Source organism: Nerophis lumbriciformis, linkage group LG11 (assembly GCF_033978685.3).
Source record: "Nerophis lumbriciformis linkage group LG11, RoL_Nlum_v2.1, whole genome shotgun sequence".
In the NCBI taxonomy this organism is placed as follows: Eukaryota; Metazoa; Chordata; class Actinopteri; order Syngnathiformes; family Syngnathidae; genus Nerophis; species Nerophis lumbriciformis.
The window spans coordinates 47811856-47835317 of NC_084558.2; the positions used below are offsets into that span (position 1 = coordinate 47811856).

Consider the following 23462-nt stretch of genomic DNA (forward strand, 5'->3'; position numbering starts at 1 on the left):
TATTATGTTAGATCCACTATGGACTGGACTCTCACTATTATGTTAGATCCACTATGGACTGGACTCTCACTATTATGTTAGATCCACTATGGACTGGACTCTCACACTATTATGTTAGATCCACTATGGACTGGACTCTCACTATTATGTTAGATCCACTATGGACTGGACTCACACTATTATGTTAGATCCACTATGGACTGGACTCTCACTATTATGTTAGATCCACTATGGACTGGACTCTCACACTATTATGTTAGATCCACTATGGACTGGACTCTCACTATTATGTTAGATCCACTATGGACTGGACTCTCACTATTATGTTAGATCCACTATGGACTGGACTCGCACTATTATGTTAGATCCACTATGGACTGGACTCTCACTATTATGTTAGATCCACTATGGACTGGACTCTCACACTATTATGTTAGATCCACTATGGACTGAACTCACACTATTATGTTAGATCCACTATGGACTGGACTCTCACTATTATGTTGGATCCACTATGGACTGGACTTACACTATTATGTTAGATCCACTATGGACTGGACTCTCACTATTATGTTAGATCCACTATGGATTGGACTCTCACACTATTATGTTAGATCCACTATGGACTAGACCCTCACTATTATGTTAGATCCACTATGGACTGGACTCTCAGACTATTATGTTAGATCCACTATGGACTGGACTCTCACTATTATGTTAGATCCACTATGGACTGGACTATCACACTACTATGTTAGATCCACTATGGACTGGACTTGCACACTATTATGTTAGATCCACTATGGACTGGACTCTCACAATATTATCTTAGATCCACTATGGACTGGACTCTCACTAGTATGTTAGATCCACTATGGACTGGACTTGCACACTATTATGTTAGATCCACTACGGACTGGACTCTCACAATATTATGTTAGATCCACTATAGACTGGACTCTCACTATTATGTTAGATCCACTATGGACTGGACTCTCACACTATTATGTTAGATCCACTATGGACTGGACTCTCACTATTATGTTAGATCCACTATGGACTGGACTCTCACAATATTATGTTAGATCCACTATGGACTGGACTCTCACTATTATGCTAGATCCACTATGGACTGGACTCCAGAGGTGGGACCAAGTCATTGCTTTGCAAGTCACAAGTAAGTCTCAAGTCTTTGCCCTCAAGTCTCGAGTCAAGTCCCGAGTCAAGACAGGCAAGTCCGAGTCAAGTCCAAAGTCAAGACTGGAAAGTCTCAAGTCAAGTCCCAAGTCCTGCATTTTGAGTTTCGAGTCCTTTCAAGTCATTTTAACCACAGACTAACATATTTACACAGATTGTGTATGCTTTTAAAACGCTGTATTTATTTATTAAAACAAGTGCATTTGAAATTGCAGGGAAAAAGATAGTGCTGACATTGCACTTCATAATAGCACTATTAACCAGTCATTTTAAACATTTAACTCATTCCTTTACAGAATAAACACATTTGAAAAAACAAGTGCAACTGTACTTATTTGCACAAAAGTGTTAACATTGTATTTCCATGGCATATTGGCATTGTAACTAGTTCCACAGCAGTTTCTATCCTGTTCTTACCTTATCTCATTGATCTCATCTCATACTGTATGTGTGTTGATGTGTGCGTACACATGAAAAACATAACAAATATATGAACATAACAATGAACAGAGTTGTACTTTTTAGATGTCAGGACCCTATGCAATATGTACACATATTCTTAATATAGTATACATTTTAACTGACCTTTATTTGACTATGTTTGTCTTTTTGTAGGTGGCTAAAATACGCGGTGCTGCTGACCGCCGTCTAACGTTACGTTACTGTGTGTGATACATTGACCAACGTAATGTTACTGTGTGTGATACATTGACTAACGTTATGTTACTGTGTGTGATACATTGACTAACGTAACGTTATGTGTAGGTACCTCATGCAACCCTGCTTAAAAAAAATCACTTGACAAAAAGTATGAATAAGGTAGCGAACTGCAGTGGACGCAACAGATTGCCGTGTTTGCAATGACGTTATAACCATAGACATCTTATAAGTAGACGCAGCATTGGTTGCTGTGACGTGAGCAATTTGGCCGCCATCTTTAAGTGGTGATGAGAAGCCAGCGAGCAGCCTAAACTGACAGTTGACAGGTAGAAAACAAAGATGCCGGGCTGGTGTTCAGCGTTTTCCTGCTCAAATGAGCGGACTGTTGAAAATGGGAATCGGGGGATTACTTTTCACAAGTAAGATTTAACATTAACGTACTATTGGTTGTATTTTATGAAAATAATATTACCACAGAGTTGAGAAGGAGCAAAGATCTTCAATATTTGTATGTGAAAATCACAAATAAATCTTCTGGGGGAGGATGACCCCCCTACAGGGGTTTGGTTTACAAACTTTCAGCCCCACCTAAAACAAAATTCACCAGCCGCCACTGATTATGATGCATTCTCATTTTAGGCAAAGTATAAGACAATACTTTCTTAACAGTATAATTGTAACCAGGAATAAGTCTTCTAGTAACAATATTCAAATACTAACATTGTTGGGTAAGACAGAATTTGGTTTTATTCTGAATCCAGTGAAACAGATTGGTGGTTTTAGCTGATATAAAGACTTTCAGGTGTTTATATATGTTTAAGTATTTGGCAGACGCTTTTATCCAAAGCCCCATCCATCCATTTTCTACCGCTTATTCCCTTTGGGGTCGCGGGGGGTGCTGGAGCCTATCTCAGCTACAATCGGGCGGAAGGCGGGGTACACCCTGGACAAGTCGCCACCTCATCGCAGGGCCAACACAGATAGACAGACAACATTCATACTCACATTCACACACTAGGGCCAATTTAGTGTTGCCAATCAACTTATCCCCAGGTGCATGTCTTTGGAAGTGGGAGGAAGCCGGAGAACCCGGAGGGAACCCACGCAGTCACGGGGAGAACATGCAAACTCCACACAGAAAGATCCCGAGCCTGGGATTGAACCCAAGACTACTCAGGACCTTCGTATTGTGAGGCAGATGCACTAACCCCTCTGCCACCGTGAAGCCCGAAGCGACTTACATAAAAAAATACATATAAAACAATCACTGCAAACATGATCATTTAAGGGAAGAATGTAATAGAAAATATCAATACAAAGTGTCAAGACAGAATAAACTCTCTGCTGCTGAAGCAACAGCGATACAGTCTATAGGTCCCTAAGATATATAGATATCTAATGTATTCATACATTGTTTATGTAGGATATACGCATGTATATATAACCTAATCATATTGCTTCTTCAACTTAAAAACAGCTGACCGTTTTTTTCCCCTTCTCTGGGATTATATTCCCAGTTTTGATTTTGGACGTCTGGTCATTTATAGCATATAAGAATATTACATTACTGTTAAGCAAACTATGAATAATAAAACACGCCAAAACATGTGTCTGTTATCATGGCTACACGTATGACAAAAAGGGAGTGAAAATCAGTGGTATTCAGTGAGGTAAAATTAATTAAATGCGCTGACAGTTCATTGCTCCTGCCAAATGAATTGCACTGAGTGGAGGGGATCACCACTCCAAGATGGCGGCCCCGCGTCTCGTCTGCGCCAGTAGGCAGTAGCGCTCCATGCTGCGTCTACTTATAAGATGTCTATGGTTATAACGTTAGCAGTGAGTTTGCAGCCTCACTGATTTAACTACACAGCAAATAAAAGTCACGTTACTTAGCCAATAAACGTTATCTTACATTCAAAACTCACCCTTCTTTGTGCAACTTCAAATGTCGAACGAAGTTGGAAGTTGTTGCGTCTCCGTCTGTAATATTCGAACTGCGTGATTTGCATACGGCAATTCGTTTTTTGTTGACCAAGTCGTAGTTTTTGTAGTGGATGTCTCTTATGGGCATCCGTAGTTGTGTACGTGTGTTCGGAGCATGCGCAGTTGGTTCAGTAAAGTCTACACCACTGAAGTGGACAGCCGTGTGTGTGTCACTGATTTCTACATGGTGTCAGAAACGTCAAAACAACCGCGCCAAGTTATTAAATGTGTCAGAGAGGACACATAAAGTCACATACCGACAGCGAAAGGTAGTGTTTTTTTAATTTTTTTTATTTGCAGAGGTGGGTAGAGTAGCCAGAAATTGTACTCAAGTAAGAGTACTGTTACTTTAGAGATTTATTACTCAAGTAAAAGTAAGGAGTAGTCACCCAAATATTTACTTGAGTAAAAGTAAAAAGTATGTTGTGAAAAAACTACTCAAGTACTGAGTAACCGATGAGTAACATACACACACACATCATATATATATATATATATATATATATATATATATATATATATACATACATATATATATATATATATATATACATTAGAGATGCGCGGTTTGCGGACACAACCGCGGAGTCCGCGGATTATCCGCGGATCGGGCGGATGAAATTAAAAAAAATAAGATTTTATCTGCTCGCGGGTCGGGTCGGGCGGATTAATTAGATATTTTTTTTATTTTTTTTTTGCGGGTGGCAGTTAAACCAATTGGGAAATATATATACATAGTTAAATGTTGTTACCCACATACGAAAAACGAGCAGGCACCTGCAGCATATGCCACAACAGAAGAAAAAAAAAAAAAGAGATGGACACTTTTACGGAGCGGAGAAGGCCCCCGACGCCTCGCCGGGGTCCGGGACCGAGGCCCCTTCCCCCGAGAGGGCCCCACCGGGAGCCGTAGCTGAGGCGATCCGCGAGAAGGGCCTGACGCACGTCCAGGGTCACTACCGCGCCCACCGCACCGACACCCCGCCTCGTCCGCTTTCGACGCGGCCGGCGTCACGCGCAGCAGGTAAGCAGCTTACCTGCCCGCCACCCCCGTGGCCGGGGGCTCGTAACATGGGTCACTCCGCGCGCTCCGCCCGCGCAGCTTACCTGCTTGCCACCCCTGTTGCCGGGGGCGCGTAAAAGGGGTCACTCCGCGCTCAGTGCGCTCACGAAAGGGGTGGGGCTCACCCTGGTTGATATAGAGAGCAGGACAGTGGCCATGGAATTTCATTTAAGGTTTGTGATAAACCATCAAACTCATTCGTTAAAAGGACTCTATAGTAATATAAAGCGAATTTTTCTGGACATTATCATGCAAGAAAAGTTTATTTTTGGGATCGCGATCACCGCGTAATGATTTTTAAAGGTTGCATTACATTATTAACTGTCCCATGTGATCAGCCAGTGCAATTGGAAGTCCATGCTCAATTATTGCCTCCGTAAATAAAACTTCGGCATTTATCACATCCAAAGAATCTGTTTGGGCGACGAAAAACGTTGAAAGTTTTCCACTTGTATCGCTAGCAACGGCATTAGACTTGTGTTTTTTTGTCCCAACGTGGTCTTTTACATCGCTAATTCCTCCGTGTCCGATCGAAAAATCTTGTCTGCACAAGGTGCAATTCGCGTAGTTTTCACCCTTTTTTTTTTTTTTAATTAATATTAGATATATAACAACGGGCGGATGGCGGGCGGATGCAGTTCTGATCAAACGTTACATCGGGTGGATGGCGGATGGTTGACGACTTTCTGACGCGGTTGCGGATGAGATAAATTGCCTATCCGCGCATCTCTAATATACATACATACATTGATATATACAGTATATAATTTATATTTATTTATTTTGCCGCTTTTGTTTACATGTTAAAGGTGTTTTAATGAATATACATGCATGTTTAACACATATAGATTCCTTTCTTTCATGAAGACAAGAATATAAGTTGGTGTATTACCTGATTGTGATGACTTGCATTGATTGTAATCAGACAGTAGTGATGATAACGTCAACATTTTCAAATGGAGGAGAAAAACAAGTTCCTCCTTTCTAATACCACATGAAAGTGGTTGGTTTTTAGCATCTTATTTGTCCAGCTTCCATATTCGTTTTTATACACTTTACAAGAAATACATTGGCGGCAAACTCCGTAGCTTGCTAGCTTGTTTGCGCTGGCTTTCGGAGACTCTTATTTTGAAAGCGCAGTCGCAATGGAGCGGCACTTTTATTGTGAAGACAGGAACTGTGCAGTCAGTCTTTAGGCTTTTGACGGGATGTACGGTTGAAATAAAAAAATGGTCTTTTTTCCTTCACACTTTTGATTGATTGATTGGAACTTTTATCAGTAGATTGCACAGTACAGTACATATTCCGAACAATTGACCACTAAATGGTAACACCCGAATAAGTTTTTCAACTTGTTTAAGTCAGGTCATGTGACCGCCTGGCTCTGTTTGATTGGTCCAACGTCACCAGTGACTGCATCTGATTGGTGGAACGGAGTGAACGTCACCAGTGACTGTATTTGTTGAAACGCAGGCACTATGACAGACCAAAACAAACAAAGCGTGCATTAACAGATCGATAAAAATTAGTAGCGAGTAGCGAGCTGAATATAGATAAAAGTAGCGGAGTAAAAGTAGCGTTTCTTCTCTATAAATATACTCAAGTAAAAGTAAGAGTATGTTGCATTAAAACTACTCTTAGAAGTACAATTTATCCCAAAAGTTACTCAAGTAGATGTAACGGAGTAAATGTAGCGCGTTACTACCCACCTCTGTTTATTTGTACAAGTGAAGTTAGTTCCCAAGTTAGCTATCACAATGAGTGAAGGCAATGCACCGGCGCTTCCCGCCCATGGAGACAACTTTCAAGTTAGCCCGCCAGAAAAGTTCGACTGCGGAGACGGGAAGAAATGGCCGAGATGGAACAAAAGATTCGAGAGGTATCGAGTGGCGTCAGGACTGGACAAGAAAGGGGACGCTTTCCAGGTCAACACGCTGATGTACTTCATGGGAGAGGATGCGGAGGACATTTTGGATGCTTCTCCATTGACATTGGATCAGAAACAGAACTATGCTGCGGTGATAAAAAAGTTTCAGTGATTATTTTGTTGGGAGACACAATGTCATATTCGAGCGCGCGCAGTTTTTTTATTTTTATTTTTATTTTTTTTTTTTTTTTATATGTCCTGTCCAGCTTCTGAGGCAAATCATATAGTTGATGTAGATGCCCATGTCGGCTGTTCAGATTTACTTTACAAAAGAGAAGTGTAGGATACTTCTCTTGTTGCCTTATTTGTATTTGACTTTATTAAATGTATTTATATTATCATTTAGTGCAGCCGGGCCGGAGCAGGAGGGGATAGAAAGAGAAAAAAAAAGAAGACAGAGGGGGAAATTGTGGGGACAAGAGGGGGATTAGACAGAGAGACAAAAACAACAACAGCAAACAACAACAACAACAACAACAATAGAGCAACATCAGCAAATATGACATGTACAAATATGATGGTAAAAGTAATAGCAAATAAGCCAAGCCGGCCAGCGACAGGAACCCCAGAGCCCGACCCACCGTACCGCCCACAAGGGCCAGCAGCAGGCCGCAGACAGACGCACCCGGCAGAGGACAGGGCACGAGAAAAGCCGGGGACAGCCAGACCCCAAGCCAGCGAGAGACCACACCCCACACGGGCAGAAAGGCGAGACGCCCCGCCCGAGGGACCCAGAGACTCCCCGCAACCGGACGGGAAGACCGCCCCCGCCCCACCGGCAACCGGGCCCCCACGAGCCCACCCCCCACCCCCGGAGAGCGCGGCGAGGCCAGCCCCCGGCCACCCCACCCAAACCGGCCGCCGCAGGACCACCCAGGCACAGGGCCACGGGAACCACCCACCCCACCCGCAGGGACCCCAACGATGGAGATGGAACAACCAGCAACCGCCCCGCCGAGCCCCACCCCTGAGGGAGGGGAAAAATTAAAAAATAATATTAATAAAATATATTAAAAAAATTAAAAAATAAATAAATTAATTAATTAATTAATTAATTTAAAACAAAAAGAATTAAAAGAAGATCACAGACATGCTGACAAACAAGGTCACTACCCCAGCAACTGGCCGACTCGCAGCACCTCGGAGCGCGCGCAGTTTAATGTACGGAAACAGGAGCCTGGTGAGTCGGCAGATAGCTTTATAACATCAATACATAAACTGGCTGAACACTGTAACTTTGGAGTGCTTCGGGAGGAGTTAATACGTGACCGCATAGTAGTAGGGATAAGGAATATCGCTCTGTCAGAGAAGTTACAAATTGATGCGGATTTAACCTTACAAAAAGCCATAAGCCAGGTTAAACAGTCAGAGGTAGTTAAACAGCAACAGGCTGTGATGAGGGGTGAGTCTCCACAGGCAGAGGAGAGGAGAGAGGTTGATGCTATCTCACGTGCATTTAGAAGACAGGAAATGCAGGGACACAAACAACACGGCCAGGTGAGATCAAGACAAACAGAGACTGTAAGTAGTTCAGAGAGATGTCAGAAATGTGGAAGGGGCCCCCATAACTGGAAGGAGTGCCCAGCTAACAATGCAGAATGCAGGAAGTGCCGCAAACGAGGACATTTTGCCGCTGTGTGTCGTTCCATGCAGCCTGTGCATGAAGTACAGGACGAACTACAACAGGATACTCTCTTTATGGGGTAGGTAAGAGGGCAAAACTCAGGCTGGCACACAGACATTGGACTTAATGGGGAGGTAATCTCCTTCAAAATTGACACAGGTGCAGCGGTCACCGCGATCCCCACCAATCTGTATAAATAATAATAATAATAATAATACCTGGGATTTATATAGCGCTTTTCTAAGTACCCAAAGTCGCTTTACATGTAGAACCCATCATTCATTCACACCTGGTGGTGGTAAGCTACTTTCATAGCCACAGCTGCCCTGGGGTAGACTGACGGAAGCGTGGCTGTAATTTGCGCCAACGGCCCCTTCGACCATCACCTATCATTCATCATTCAATTCACCGGTGTGAGTGGCACCGGGGGCAAAGGGTGAAGTGTCCCGCCCAAGGACACAACGGCAGCGATTTTTGGATGGTAAGAGGCGGGGAGCGAACCTGCAACCCTCAGGTTTCTGGCACGGTTGCTCTACCCACTACGCCATGCCGCCCCATACAGCAGAGATGGCCCCTTGATGCAAACAACCAAGAGACTATATGGCCCCAATAACATTGTACTACAAGTCGCTGGGCAGGTAAAATGTCAGCTTAAGAGTAAAAATGAAACAGTCACCCAGCCCGTGGTCGTGGTGAACTCATTGGTAAGACCCCTACTGGGCCTGCCAGCCGTAGAGGCCCTGCGGCTGGTGGAGCGAGTAGATGAAGTAGAGGATCCGGGGGAAACATTTAAAAACAGGTTTCCCACGGTGTTTGCTGGTCTAGGTAGGCTCGACGGGGACTATAGCATTCGATTGAAGGAGTATGCGAGGCCCTATGCACTCACGACACCACGCAGGGTGCCAATTCCTCTGAGAGAAAAAGTAAAGGAGGAGTTAGAGAGGATGGAAAAGATGGGGGTCATTTTGAGGGTGGAAAGGCCAACATTGTGGTGTGCAGGCATGGTGCCCGTAGTTAAACCTAATGGGAAAATCAGAATCTGCGTGGATCTGACCAGACTTAATGAGGCAGTATGTAGGGAGAGGCACATATTGCCATCAGTAGAGCAGTCACTGGCACAGTTAGACGGAGCAAAGGTATTCACCAAGCTGGATGCCCGGTCTGGTTTTTGGCAGATTCCCTTGGCAGAAGAAAGCAGAGAACTTACAACATTTGTAACCTCGTGTGGCCGTTTTTGTTTCAATGTCCTACCATTTGGAATTAGCTCAGGGCCAGAACACTTTCAACGCCGCATGTCGCAGCTCTTAGAAGGACTGACAGGGGTTGTTTGTCATGCTGATGACATATTGGTGTGTGGGGTGGACCGGCAACAGCATGATGAGAGGCTGACAGTGGTGCTCTCCAGACTTCAGGATGCTGGGCTCACCCTAAATGAAAAATGCGCATTCGCACAGCCAGAGTTAGTGTTTGTGGGACACAAAATCAGTGGCGAGGGCATAGCACCAGACCCTGAGAAAGTCAGAGCAATCGCAGACATGTCTACTCCACAAAAGGTAGCAGATGTGAGAAGGTTTCTAGGCATGGCAACATACGTGGGTAAATTTTTGCCTTTTTTCACAGACATAACCAAACCGTTACGGGACTTGTTAGCAAAGGAGAGTGAGTGGGTATGGGGAGAAGTGCAACAGGCCGCATTTGAAAAAGTGAAAAGGGAGCTGGCACAGTACAGGCCGGGTGCCAAAACGAGAGTGTCCGCAGACGCTTCTTCTTTTGGCCTCGGGGCGGTTCTCACTCAGATGCAAGAGAACAAAGAGTGGCGGCCAATAGCATACATATCACGCAGTCTCTCTGATGCTGAAGAGAGATATGCACAGGTAGAGAAGGAGGCGCTTGCAGTTACATGGGCATGCGAAAGGCTCAGCTCATACCTAATAGGCCTGCAGTTCACCCTAGAAACAGACCACAAGCCACTGTTAGCTCTGTTAGGAACAAAGGCACTGGATGACCTACCCCCGAGAATCCAGCGCTTTCGCCTCAGGCTCCTCAGGTACTCATATCAAATAGTACATGTCCCAGGGAAAGCATTGATAACGGCAGATGCGTTATCACGCGCACCCATCGTGCGCACACTCACAGAAGATGAAAGGGAGCTAGAAGGGGAGGTGAAAGTGTTTGTGGAATCAGTGCAACAGTGCCTACCAGCATCTAAGGCAAAACTACAACAGATTAGAGATGCACAAGAGCAGGACTCCATATGCAGACGGCTTAGAGAGCTATGCAAACGGGGGTGGCCCAGACAGGAAGAGCTGCCAGAGCAGCTAAAGCCCTACTGGATGTACCAGAGCGAACTATACTGTGCAGGAGGACTTTTAATGAAAGGTCAGAGGATTGTGATTCCTCAAACTATGGAAGCAGAAATGCTGGCCCGTCTGCATGAAGGTCATATGGGTATATCTAAATGCAAGGCAAGAGCAGAGCAGTCAGTGTGGTGGGTGGGCATAACGAGTCAAATCACTAAAATGGTGGCACAGTGTGTAACATGCATTAAGAGCCAATCACAGCATCCTGAGCCCATGATCCCATCAGCACTACCCCAGCGCCCCTGGCAAAAGGTGGGGGTGGATATGTTTTACCTGAAAGGCAGCTCCTACTTGTTAGCAGTGGACTATTATTCGAGATACATTGACATTGAGAAAACCCCAATTACCACATCTAAGGGGATTATCAATACACTTAAAGGCATGTTCTGCAGGCATGGAGTCCCAGAGGAGCTACGGAGTGACAATGGTCCACAGTTCTCATCAGCAGAGTTCACAGCCTTCGCCAGAGATCATGACTTTTTGCACGTGACAAGTAGCCCTTACTTCAGCCAGAGTAACGGAGAGGCGGAGAGGGCTGTCAAGACGGTGAAATTGTTGTTACTTAAGAATGAGGAGGACCCATACAGGGCAATGTTAGCATATAGAGTCACACCATTGCACCATGGGCTGTCACCAAGCGAGCTCCTGATGGGAAGACGTCTCCATTCGCCGCTGCCACAAGCGTCATCCAACCTAAAACCACAGCGGCCCAGAACAAAGGCCTTCGAGAAAAAGGACTATCAGCTGAAATGCACACAGGCTCAGAACTTTGACAGCAGACACCGGGCCACACAAAAGCCCGAGCTGAGGCCTGGACAGTCAGTATGGATATCTCCCTCAAAACAAACAGCTACAGTGATCAGAAAGGCCGACACGCCACGCTCCTACGTGGTCGACACTGGAGCAGAGGAGGTGAGGAGAAACAGGGCTCACCTTCAGGCTCTTCCTGAGCCACAGCTCCAGCCACAGTCGGCTCCACAAGAGCCACCAACCCCACAAAATGAACACAGAACAGAGAGGGAAGCAACACCAGGTACGCCAATCAGAGAGCAGGTAACCCAGACACCGAAAGCAAGAGATGCTCCAAGACGGCAGGTAAAGCCACCGGGGTGGCTTAAAGACTATGTCTTGTGAAAGGACAGGACATAACGAAACACATCTTGTGTAATGTCGAAGCCTAAAAAGGCAATTACTGTTTGATTGTTAGTTGGCAACACTGTTGTTTTGTTGTTGTTTTTTTTGTTTTGTTTTTCTTTCTCAGGGAGAAATGAGGATGGTAAGGAATTTGTTATGCAATTCTCATACATAATGCCGTTATTGGGTGTTAGGTTGATTCATTATTAATGGTGATCCTTATTTATAAATACATTGCAATGATTGTTCATTCCTTGTTGTACATTGGAGAAGGGGAGATGTAGTGGATGTCTCTTATGGGCATCCGTAGTTGTGTACGTGTGTTCGGAGCATGCGCAGTTGGTTCAGTAAAGTCTACACCACTGAAGTGGACAGCCGTGTGTGTGTCACTGATTTCTACAGTTTTTATACCCGAACGAAACCAACTTTGGCATAATTGTTTCTAACAGGCACGTTGATGGACAACTCTTGTTCATTGGTTGTACTGCAATTTGATTGGATGAATGCTGTGTGATGAAAACAACGTAGATCTAATTTGATTGGCTGTTGCACTGACAGCACACCAGCTGGCAGGAATAACACGCTGATTGATAGACAGACAGGTAGAAAATGAAAAATACGGAGCGCTCCCAAATAACTTTTTAATTGTTGGGTTTTGGGGAAAGTGGCAAGTCATGTCAAGTCAAAAGGCTCAAGTCCAAGTGAAGTCACAAGTCATTGATGTTAAAGTCCAAGTCGAGTTGCAAGTCTCTTTACATTTTGTCAAGTCGAGTCTAAAGTCATCAAATTCATGACTCGAGTCTGACTCGAGTCCAAGTCATGTGACTCGAGTCCACACCTCTGCTGGACTCTCACTATTATGTTAGATCCACTATGGACTGGACTCTCACTATTATGTTAGATCCACTATGGACTGGACTCTCACTATTATGTTAGATCCACTATGGACTGGACTCTCACTATTATGTTAGATCCACTATGGACTGGACTCTCACTATAATGTTAGATCCACTATGGACTGAACTCTCACTATTATGTTAGATCCACTATGGACTGGACTCTCACTATTATGTTAGATCCACTATGGACTGGACTCTCACACTATTATGTTAGATCCACTATGGACTGGACTCTCACTATTATGTTAGATCCACTATGGACTGAACTCACACTATTATGTTAGATCCACTATGGACTGGACTCTCACTATTATGTTAGATCCACTATGGACTGGACTCTCATACTATTATGTTAGATCCACTATGGACTGGACTCTCACTATTATGTTAGATCCACTATGGACTGGACTCTCACTATTATGTTAGATCCACTATGGACTGGACTCTCACACTATTATGTTAGATCCACTATGGACTGGACTCTCACTATTATGTTAGATCCACTATGGACTGGACTCTCACTATTATGTTAGATCCACTATGGACTGGACTCTCACACTATTATGTTAGATCCACTATGGACTGGACTCTCACTATTATGTTAGATCCACTATGGACTGGACTCTCACTATTATGTTGGATCCACTATGGACTGGACTCTCACACTATTATGTTAGATCCACTATGGACTGGACTCTCACTATTATGTTAGATCCACTATGGACTGAACTCACACTATTATGTTAGATCCACTATGGACTGGACTCTCACTATTATGTTAGATCCACTATGGACTGGACTCTCACTATTATGTTAGATCCACTATGGACTGGACTCTCACTATTATGTTAGATCCACTATGGACTGGACTCTCACACTATTATGTTAGATCCACTATGGACTGGACTCTCACTATTATGTTAGATCCACTATGGACTGGACTCTCACACTATTATGTTAGATCCACTATGGACTGGACTCTCACTATTATGTTAGATCCACTATGGACTGGACTCTCACTATTATGTTAGATCCACTATGGACTGGACTCTCACACTATTATGTTAGATCCACTATGGACTGGACTCTCACTATTATGTTAGATCCACTATGGACTGGACTCTCACACTATTATGTTAGATCCACTATGGACTGGACTCTCCCTATTATGTTAGATCCACTATGGACTGAACTCACACTATTATGTTAGATCCACTATGGACTGGACTCTCACTATTATGTTAGATCCACTATGGACTGGACTCTCACACTATTATGTTAGATCCACTATGGACTGGACTCTCACTATTATGTTAGATCCACTATGGACTGGACTCACACTATTATGTTAGATCCACTATGGACTGGACTCTCACTATTATGTTAGATCCACTATGGACTGGACTCTCACTATTATGTTAGATCCACTATAGACTGGACTCTCACTATTATGTTAGATCCACTATGGACTGAACTCACACTATTATGTTGGATCCACTATGGACTGGACTCTCACTATTATGTTAGATCCACTATGGACTGGACTTACACTATTATGTTAGATCCACTATGGACTGGACTCTCACTATTATGTTAGATCCACTATGGACTGGACTCTCACACTATTATGTTAGATCCACTATGGACTGGACCCTCACTATTATGTTAGATCCACTATGGACTGGACTCTCAGACTATTATGTTAGATTCACTATGGACTGGACTCTCACTATTATGTTAGATCCACTATGGACTGGACTCTCACACTATTATGTTAGATCCACTATGGACTGGACCCTCACTATTATGTTAGATCCACTATGGACTGGACTCTCACACTATTATGTTAGATCCACTATGGACTGGACTCTCACACTATTATGTTAGATCCACTATGGACTGGACTCTCACTATTATGTTGGATCCACTATGGACTGGACTCTCACAATATTATGTTAGATCCACTATGGACTGGACTCTCACTAGTATGTTGGATCCACTATGGACTGGACCCTCACTATTATGTTAGATCCACTATGGACTGGACTCTCACTATTATGTTAGATCCACTATGGACTGGACTCTCACACTATTATGTTAGATCCACTATGGACTGGACTCTCACTATTATGTTAGATCCACTATGGACTGGACTCTCACTATTATGTTAGATCCACTATGGACTGGACTCTCACACTATTATGTTAGATCCACTATGGACTGGACTCTCACTATTATGTTAGATCCACTATGGACTGGACTCTCACACTATTATGTTAGATCCACTATGGACTGGACTCTCCCTATTATGTTAGATCCACTATGGACTGAACTCACACTATTATGTTAGATCCACTATGGACTGGACTCTCACTATTATGTTAGATCCACTATGGACTGGACTCTCACACTATTATGTTAGATCCACTATGGACTGGACTCTCACTATTATGTTAGATCCACTATGGACTGGACTCACACTATTATGTTAGATCCACTATGGACTGGACTCTCACTATTATGTTAGATCCACTATGGACTGGACTCTCACACTATTATGTTAGATCCACTATAGACTGGACTCTCACTATTATGTTAGATCCACTATGGACTGAACTCACACTATTATGTTGGATCCACTATGGACTGGACTCTCACTATTATGTTAGATCCACTATGGACTGGACTTACACTATTATGTTAGATCCACTATGGACTGGACTCTCACTATTATGTTAGATCCACTATGGACTGGACTCTCACACTATTATGTTAGATCCACTATGGACTGGACCCTCACTATTATGTTAGATCCACTATGGACTGGACTCTCAGACTATTATGTTAGATTCACTATGGACTGGACTCTCACTATTATGTTAGATCCACTATGGACTGGACTCTCACACTATTATGTTAGATCCACTATGGACTGGACCCTCACTATTATGTTAGATCCACTATGGACTGGACTCTCACACTATTATGTTAGATCCACTATGGACTGGACTCTCACACTATTATGTTAGATCCACTATGGACTGGACTCTCACTATTATGTTGGATCCACTATGGACTGGACTCTCACAATATTATGTTAGATCCACTATGGACTGGACTCTCACTAGTATGTTGGATCCACTATGGACTGGACCCTCACTATTATGTTAGATCCACTATGGACTGGACTCTCAGACTATTATGTTAGATTCACTATGGACTGGACTCTCACTATTATGTTAGATCCACTATGGACTGGACTCTCACACTATTATGTTAGATCCACTATGGACTGGACCCTCACTATTATGTTAGATCCACTATGGACTGGACTCTCACACTATTATGTTAGATCCACTATGGACTGGACTCTCACACTATTATGTTAGATCCACTATGGACTGGACTCTCACTATTATGTTAGATCCACTATGGACTGGACTCTCACAATATTATGTTAGATCCACTATGGACTGGACTCTCACTATTATGTTAGATCCACTATGGACTGGATTCTCACACTATTATGTTAGATCCACTATGGACTGGACTCTCACACTATTATGTTAGCTCCACTATGGACTGGACTCTCCACTATTATGTTTGATCCACTATGGACTAGACTCTCACACTATTATGTTAGATCCACTATGGACTGGACTCTCACAATATTATATTAGATCCACTATGGACTGGACTCTCACTATTATGTTAGATCCACTATGGACTGGACTCTCACACTATTATGTTAGATCCACTATGGACTGGGGGGGGTCCCCACATCTGCGGTCCCCTCCAAGGTTTCCCATTGTCCCATTGGGTTGAGTTTTTCCTTGCCCTGATGTGGGATCTGAGCCGAGGATGTCGTTGTGGCTTGTGCAGCCCTTTGAGACACTTGTGATTTAGGGCTATATAAGTAAACATTGATTGATTCATTGATTACCCGGGAGGCACAATAGAATCGCTTGGGGACGGCAGAGGGTACGGTTTCTGCGGCCTCTGCCGCTCCAGCAGTCGGTGCGTTTTTGTGGCTTTTTCTGCATATTTCTACTCCGTTTGAGGATATTTTGTGCGGCGAGCTACAGCTACCGCCGTGGTGACCTTTTTGTCGTTGGAGTTTTTCTCAAGGCGAGTGTAATAGCTGAGTCGATCCACTTCAACAAGATCCCGGTGGACATAGCGAGGACTCCCGGCTTTCACCATTTCAGAGATGACAAAGGCAACGTAAGGGCAGAGAGGCTGCCGAGTTGGCGTGCCGTTTAACCGAGCCTGTTCCTAACGACCGCCAGACCCTTGCTAATAGCTCAGGTACCAGACGTTTACATGGTATAGCATTAGCAAACAGCAAAGCATGTATCCTAGCACTGTGCACCTCCTAGGTGGGGACTTGACCAAGCAAAAACTGAACAAAGTGTAAACCTAGAATGTGAATTGAACCATGACCGTTAAAACTTGGCCAGATTGACTGTTTCCAGTGGACAAACTGGAACATATTTGAACCTAAGGAGCCAAATGTGTCCACAGACCCAAGTGCTGTATTGTGTCAAAAACTGCATTGACACAATCACAGTGGACAGACATCTACTCAAACCGTAAACACCTGGAGGACCTGGGAGGTCGAGTGGCTGCTCATTAGGGCATGGTCCAGCCAACCTAAAGAAAGGCACCAGAAAGGCCAAGCTGGACATCAACAATGGCAGATAGGTGTGGCAGCAGAACCAACCCTGGACCTGCTGAAGGGGAACCCCACTTTGGCAGAGGAAACTAACCTCTTTTTACCTGCTTTGATGTGGTGTCCCTGGAGACGACCAGACCAGACCTCACAATTGAAGACCTTGAGGTTAGGCGTACACGGAGGACCGTCAACCATACGGTGTCCCGGAATGGGTTTTAATGGACTGTGTGGACCAAATGTCTGGTATCGTCAACGGAATCTTCAACCAGTCCCTACCTGTCTGAAATCTTCCACTGTAGTCCCTCTGCCAAAAAAACAGCACATTTTCAGCCTCACACCCACACCTGTGGTGATGTGGCCGCTCCCTACCCATGCTTGGAACATTGCTCCAGAGTATAGGGGGAGAGGGAAACTGTATCTCAATTCTTCCTTATGTCTACCATGTATGGAAAACAAGACAAGAATCTTTTAAGTTCTTTTAGAAACTGGTTAACATCCATCAATCCATCCATTTTCTTCCGCACAGACTACCCTCTCCCCAGCTACTTCGTCCAGCTCCTCTCGGGGGATCCCGAGGGGTTCCCAGGCCAGCCGGGAGACATAGTCTTCCCAACGTGTCCTGGGTCTTCCCCGTGGCCTCCTATGTGCCCTAAACAGCTCCCCAGGGTGGCGTCCGGGTAGCATCCTGACCAGATGCACGAACCAGATGCTCTTCGTGGCAAATTTTAGCAGAAAATTGATTTGAAAACTGAGTGGGGAGTTGGAAAACAAAGGTACTGCCGTAGGTTAAAGTGCATTTTAGGTTCATCCAAATATTCCGTCCAAAGCCGAACATCGCTAACTTTCTGTAAGTAGCGTTTATTAGAGCAGTATTCTCTCCAGACTTTGTTCGCTAATTCGGTTTTATTTCAAACATGATTACCAAAGTTACTTTGAGGAACCTCACTCATTCTCTAGCACGATTCGACATATGTTTGAGCAATGACAGATCGTTTGTTCACTTCCTTTCCTTCTCGGTGTCATTGTTACTATCATGACAGAAGTGTCTAACTGTAATGAATCTCTGCACAATAACTTTTTCTTTAAAGCAAATAATCATCCATTTCTCTTGCAGGACTGCAACCGTTCCACACCGGCTTCAATGAAGAAGTACTTCTTCCTCTGCATCCCCTGCGTTCTAACGCTGGGTCTTCTTTACAACTGGGTGAAAGGACCCTTGTCGCCAGCTGCTTTCTTCTTTGACAACTCAGGGCAATTCAACGTGACCATCCTGCTGTGGCACTGGCCATTTGGCAAAACTTTTGACCTCCACGGGGATGTGTGCTGGGACCTCCACAAAATCCCAAACTGCAGAGTCGTGGCGCAGAGGTCCTTGTTTTTGGAAGCGAACGTGGTGGTGTTCCATAACCGAGAGCTGGTAACAGGAAAGGAGAAACTTCCCTTGGAGCTTCGGAGGCCGCCGGGCCAGAGGTGGGCTTGGATGTCTCTGGAGTCCCCAGTGCATAACAGGGACCGAAGCAGATTAGCTGGTGTGTTCAACCTCACCTTGAACTACAGGAGGGACGCAGATGTTAGTATACCATACGGTGTGTTTTTACCACGAGACTCTGAAGATCCAGTAGAGGACATTCCACAGATTAAAACTGATCTGGTCTGTTGGGTGGTTAGCAACTACCAGAATTCCCACAGAAGAAGCAAAGTGTACAAAGAACTCAGCGCTGTCATTCCTGTAAAGGTCTATGGACGGTGGTCAAAAAATTATCTTGCTTCCGAAGACCTTCTTCCTACAATATCTCGCTGCTACTTCTATTTGGCCTTCGAGAACAGCATCTCCAAAGACTACATCACGGAGAAACTGTGGTGGAATTCTTACAAATCTGGGGCAGTTCCGATCGTCCTGGGACCACCGGTGGCGGATTACGAGGCTGTGACACCGCCGCACTCTTTCATCCACGTCGACGAGTTTGCATCTGTGAAAGAACTCGCCGAGTATCTGCAGCAGCTGTCGGGCGACGCCGAGCGCTATGGCGAGTATCTGCGATGGAGGAAGGACTGGAAGGTGCAAATATACGATTGGCCCCGGAGACTGTGTCAGATCTGCTTGCAGTACCCCAGCTTCCCTGAGCACAAAGTCTACACTGACCTGGCAGCCTGGGATAACGCTGCATAGAAGCAACATAGGTCCAGGCAGGAAACATGTATCCCACATGACAAAGTTGTGTTTCCCCAAATTTCCCGAGCTTAACTTCCCGTGGTAAATTTCCGGAAAGTTTCCGGCAATTTACTGGAAACTTTCCACCCCTTTGCATCCCTACACACAGATGTAAATAGTCAGCTAAACAATTGGAGTAGTCTTTAAAAATATTTAACTGATGGACAAATGAAGAGAAATAGGCCTGACTGGATGAAGTCATTGGGCTCAAATACTAGTGTGGCCTCAATAGCCCTGCTGTCGTGTGCTGGGAATGATCTGTGCATGTGATGGAGGAATGCACAGTGCAGGGCTGAAAGTCAACTGAATTTGCATTAAATCAGGTTGTTTTAGCTAATAATCATGCTGCAAGATCTAGCATGTTGCATTCAATGTTTATTCCCATTAATTCCCGTTAATTCCCATGGAAAGTTTCCAATCCTGGAATTTTGCAACCCTATCATTGTGTGGCATTGCATTAGTGTTTTACACACTTCTCATCTTATTCTACAGAATAAGACGGACGGTGTCCAACTTTGAATGATCAAAAAAATGGTCAAAATTTCAAATTTTCCCGAGCTTAACGTCCCGTGGTAAGTTTCTGTAAACTTTCCGGAAACTTTCCACCCCTTTGCAACTCTAATCCAGACTCTCACCAACTTGTAACAAAGTGGCACTGCAAACTATCGAAGTGAATGAATTAACATATGGAGAAAGCAAACCACCAAGTTTAATTAAATAGTGGTATTTCAGTTTGGAGCACATGATAAGATAAAGCCCCTTAGTTTGATATTCGCAGGTGGATTGGAAAAGAGGCTCTAATTGGGACTTCGGAATGCAAAAGTGATAACCCTATCCTTGAGAAAAGACTACCTGTCTAGCTCAACGCCAACATTTGAGTTATGACTTAACCTCTAAAGGCTTAGTGGCCACATGCGTGGACAGCACCTTTTAGCTCTTATTTCCAAAATTGTGTACACTACTGAATTGGGGTCTTATGGCCACTTATGTGGACACTTATCTGGTGGTGTCAGAAGAGTATAACATACAATGGAATTTGAAAAAAAAAAAAGTGTAAAAATAAGAATTAGCATGTCACTAAACATGAAGTACACGTTTGTGTACTTATGGACTAAGTACATCATATCAAAAGATGATTCTTAGTTTTTATTCTGATTAGGGTCCAATAAGCACAAATAGCGAAGAGAAATTAAAATGTCATGGAATAGATATGGTAACGATAAAAAAGGTTATAGAAGACATTTCAGAACCTCTGACATATATCACCAACGCATCATTTTTAACCGGCAAATTCCCTGGCATAATGAAAATTGCAAAAGTCATACCAATTTATAAGAATGGAGACGTACACCAGTTTACTAACTACAGACCAGTTTCATTACTTCCACAATTCTCCAAAATCATGGAAAAATTATTCAATAGTCGATTAGATTTATTTATTAACAAAAGTGGGACGCTCGTGGAGAACCAATATGGATTCCGAGCAAATATCTCAACATCAATAGCATTAACCAAAACAACAGAGGAAATTACCAATGCCATAGATGGTAAAGAATGTGCGGCCGCAGTATTCATGGACTTAACAAAAGCATTCGACACAATTAATCATGATATTTTAATACAAAAATTAGAACGATATGGCATCAGAGGTTTGGTCTTGAAGTGGGTAAGAAGCTATTTAACCAACAGGAAGCAATATGTGAAGGTGGGTGAAAATATGTCAACACGGCTAGATATATCCTGTGGTGTACCCCAGGGATCAATGCTGGGACCAAGATTGTTCAATCTTTATATAAACCACATTTGTAAAGTTACAAAGGACTTAAAGGGGAACATTATCACAATTTCAGAAGGGTTAAAACCATTAAAAATCAGTTCCCAGTGGCTTATTATATTTTTCGAAGTTTTTTTCAAAATTTTACCCATCACGCAATATTCCTAAAAAAAAGCTTCAAAGTGCCTGATTTTAACCACCCGTCCATTTTCCTGTGACGTCACATAGTGAAGCCAACACAAACAAACATGGCGCATAGAACAGCAAGCTCGGATTCAGACTCGGATTTCAGCGGCTTAAGCGATTCAACAGATTACACATGTATTGAAACGGATGGTTGTAGTGTGGAGGCAGGTAGCGAAAACGAAATTGAGGAAGAAACTGAAGCTATTGAGCCAAATCGGTTTGAACCGTATGCAAGCGAAACCGACGAAAACGACACGACAGCCAGCGACACGGGAGAAAGCGAGGACGAATTCGGCGATCGCCTTCTAACCAACGATTGGTATGTGTTTGTTTGGCATTAAAGGAAACTAACAACTATGAACTAGGTTTACAGCATATGAAATACATTTGGCAACAACATGCACTTTGAGAGTGCAGGCAGCCCAATTTTCATCAATTAACATATTCTGTAGACATACCCTCATGTCAGCAGGCCAGGGAAGCTAGGGTCGATATTCTTCTCTTGATCATCTTCGGTGGCATAAGGGACGGTGTGAGCCAAGACATCCAGGGGGTTTAGCTCGCTCGTCTGCGGGAACAAACTGCCGCCATTGCTTGCCGTGCTACCGAGGTCCTTTGCCCCTGAATTGCTCACACACTCCGGCAGATTCAATGGGGGTCTGGCGGCAGATTTCTTTGACTTTATCGTTGGAAATGCATCTGCTTTGAGTGTCGCAGGATATCCACACATTCTTGCCATCTCTGTCGTAGCATAGCTTCCGTCGGTAAAGTGTGCGGAACAAACAACTGACCATTTCGTCGGCTTTCCCCACACCCTCGTATTTTGAACAAATTTCGTCCAATTTCTTGCCACTTTCGCATCTTTGGGCCACTGGTGCAACTTGAATCCGTCCCTGTTCGTGTTGTTACACCCTCCGACAACACACCCACGAGGCATGATGTCTCCAAGGTACGGAAAACAGTCGAAAAAGCGAAAAATAACAGCTGATTTGACTCGGTGTTTGAGAAAATGGCGGATTGCTTCCCGATGTGACTCTCCGAGAGCGAATATTAGAAAGGCGTTTAATTCGCCAAAGTTCACCCATTTAGAGTTCGGAAATCGGTTAAAAAAATATATGGTCTTTTTTCTGCAACATCAAGGTATATATTGACGCTTACATTGGTCTGTTGATAATGTTCCCCTTTAAAAAAACTGATGGTTTGGCTTCTCCAAGTTAGGAGTCCTTCATTGTCCGGGTACTGCAGACCTGCTTAATGAGGCTCGCTTGTAATAAAGCTTTGGATCCAGCCGCACTGACCAGGAGGGGCTGACAAGACCACTTCGCTATGTTTTGCATGTTTTTTCTACAGCCAAACGTCACGCGTCGGTGGCGATTTTGCGCGCAAAAAATAGTTAACACTTGAATACTCTAGGGATTGACTTCTGTTGCTGTTTTTGTTTGTTTTTTTTACATTAAAAAAAAAAAGCAAATTCTGCAAGTGCCAAAAAACAAGATTGCATCTTTCTTCTCTTGTCGAAGAGAACTTTGCACGTCCTGTTCGCTGTTCTTTTGGATCGACCCAACAATGTTTTCTGCAGTGCCGTTATAAAATGAATATAGTGTACTTTCTGAATGATTCAAAATACGCCTACCAGGCGTGTGGAGGGATTTGAAACATTTCCTGCCACTTTCTTGCACTTCCTGTGTGTTTGCCAGCCCGGAACTGCTGCTTGTCATCCAGAGAGTCGAATGGAGGGAAAAGTGATCAATCTTTGAATAATGAC

The 23462-nt window shown here is 43.9% G+C and overlaps 1 protein-coding gene across 3 annotated transcripts in view; it reads left to right on the forward strand.

Annotated features, from left to right (window-relative positions):
- LOC133610297 (alpha-(1,3)-fucosyltransferase 7-like) overlaps window positions 1-21770 on the forward strand; it is a 37918-nt gene extending 16148 nt beyond the window's left edge. The window contains exons 1-2 of one of the 3 annotated variants that reach the window (XM_061966455.2): window positions 7788-8330; window positions 18640-21770. In XM_061966455.2, coding sequence (XP_061822439.2) covers window positions 8229-8330; window positions 18640-19695 — 1158 coding nt within the window. In that variant the 5' untranslated portion in view covers window positions 7788-8228 and the 3' untranslated portion in view covers window positions 19696-21770. Of the gene's footprint in view, window positions 1-7787; window positions 8331-17805; window positions 18299-18639 lie in introns of those variants that run through there. The other 2 variants (XM_061966459.2, XM_061966458.2) reach the window with 2 other exon arrangements.
- The last annotated feature ends 1692 nt before the right edge of the window (window positions 21771-23462 follow it).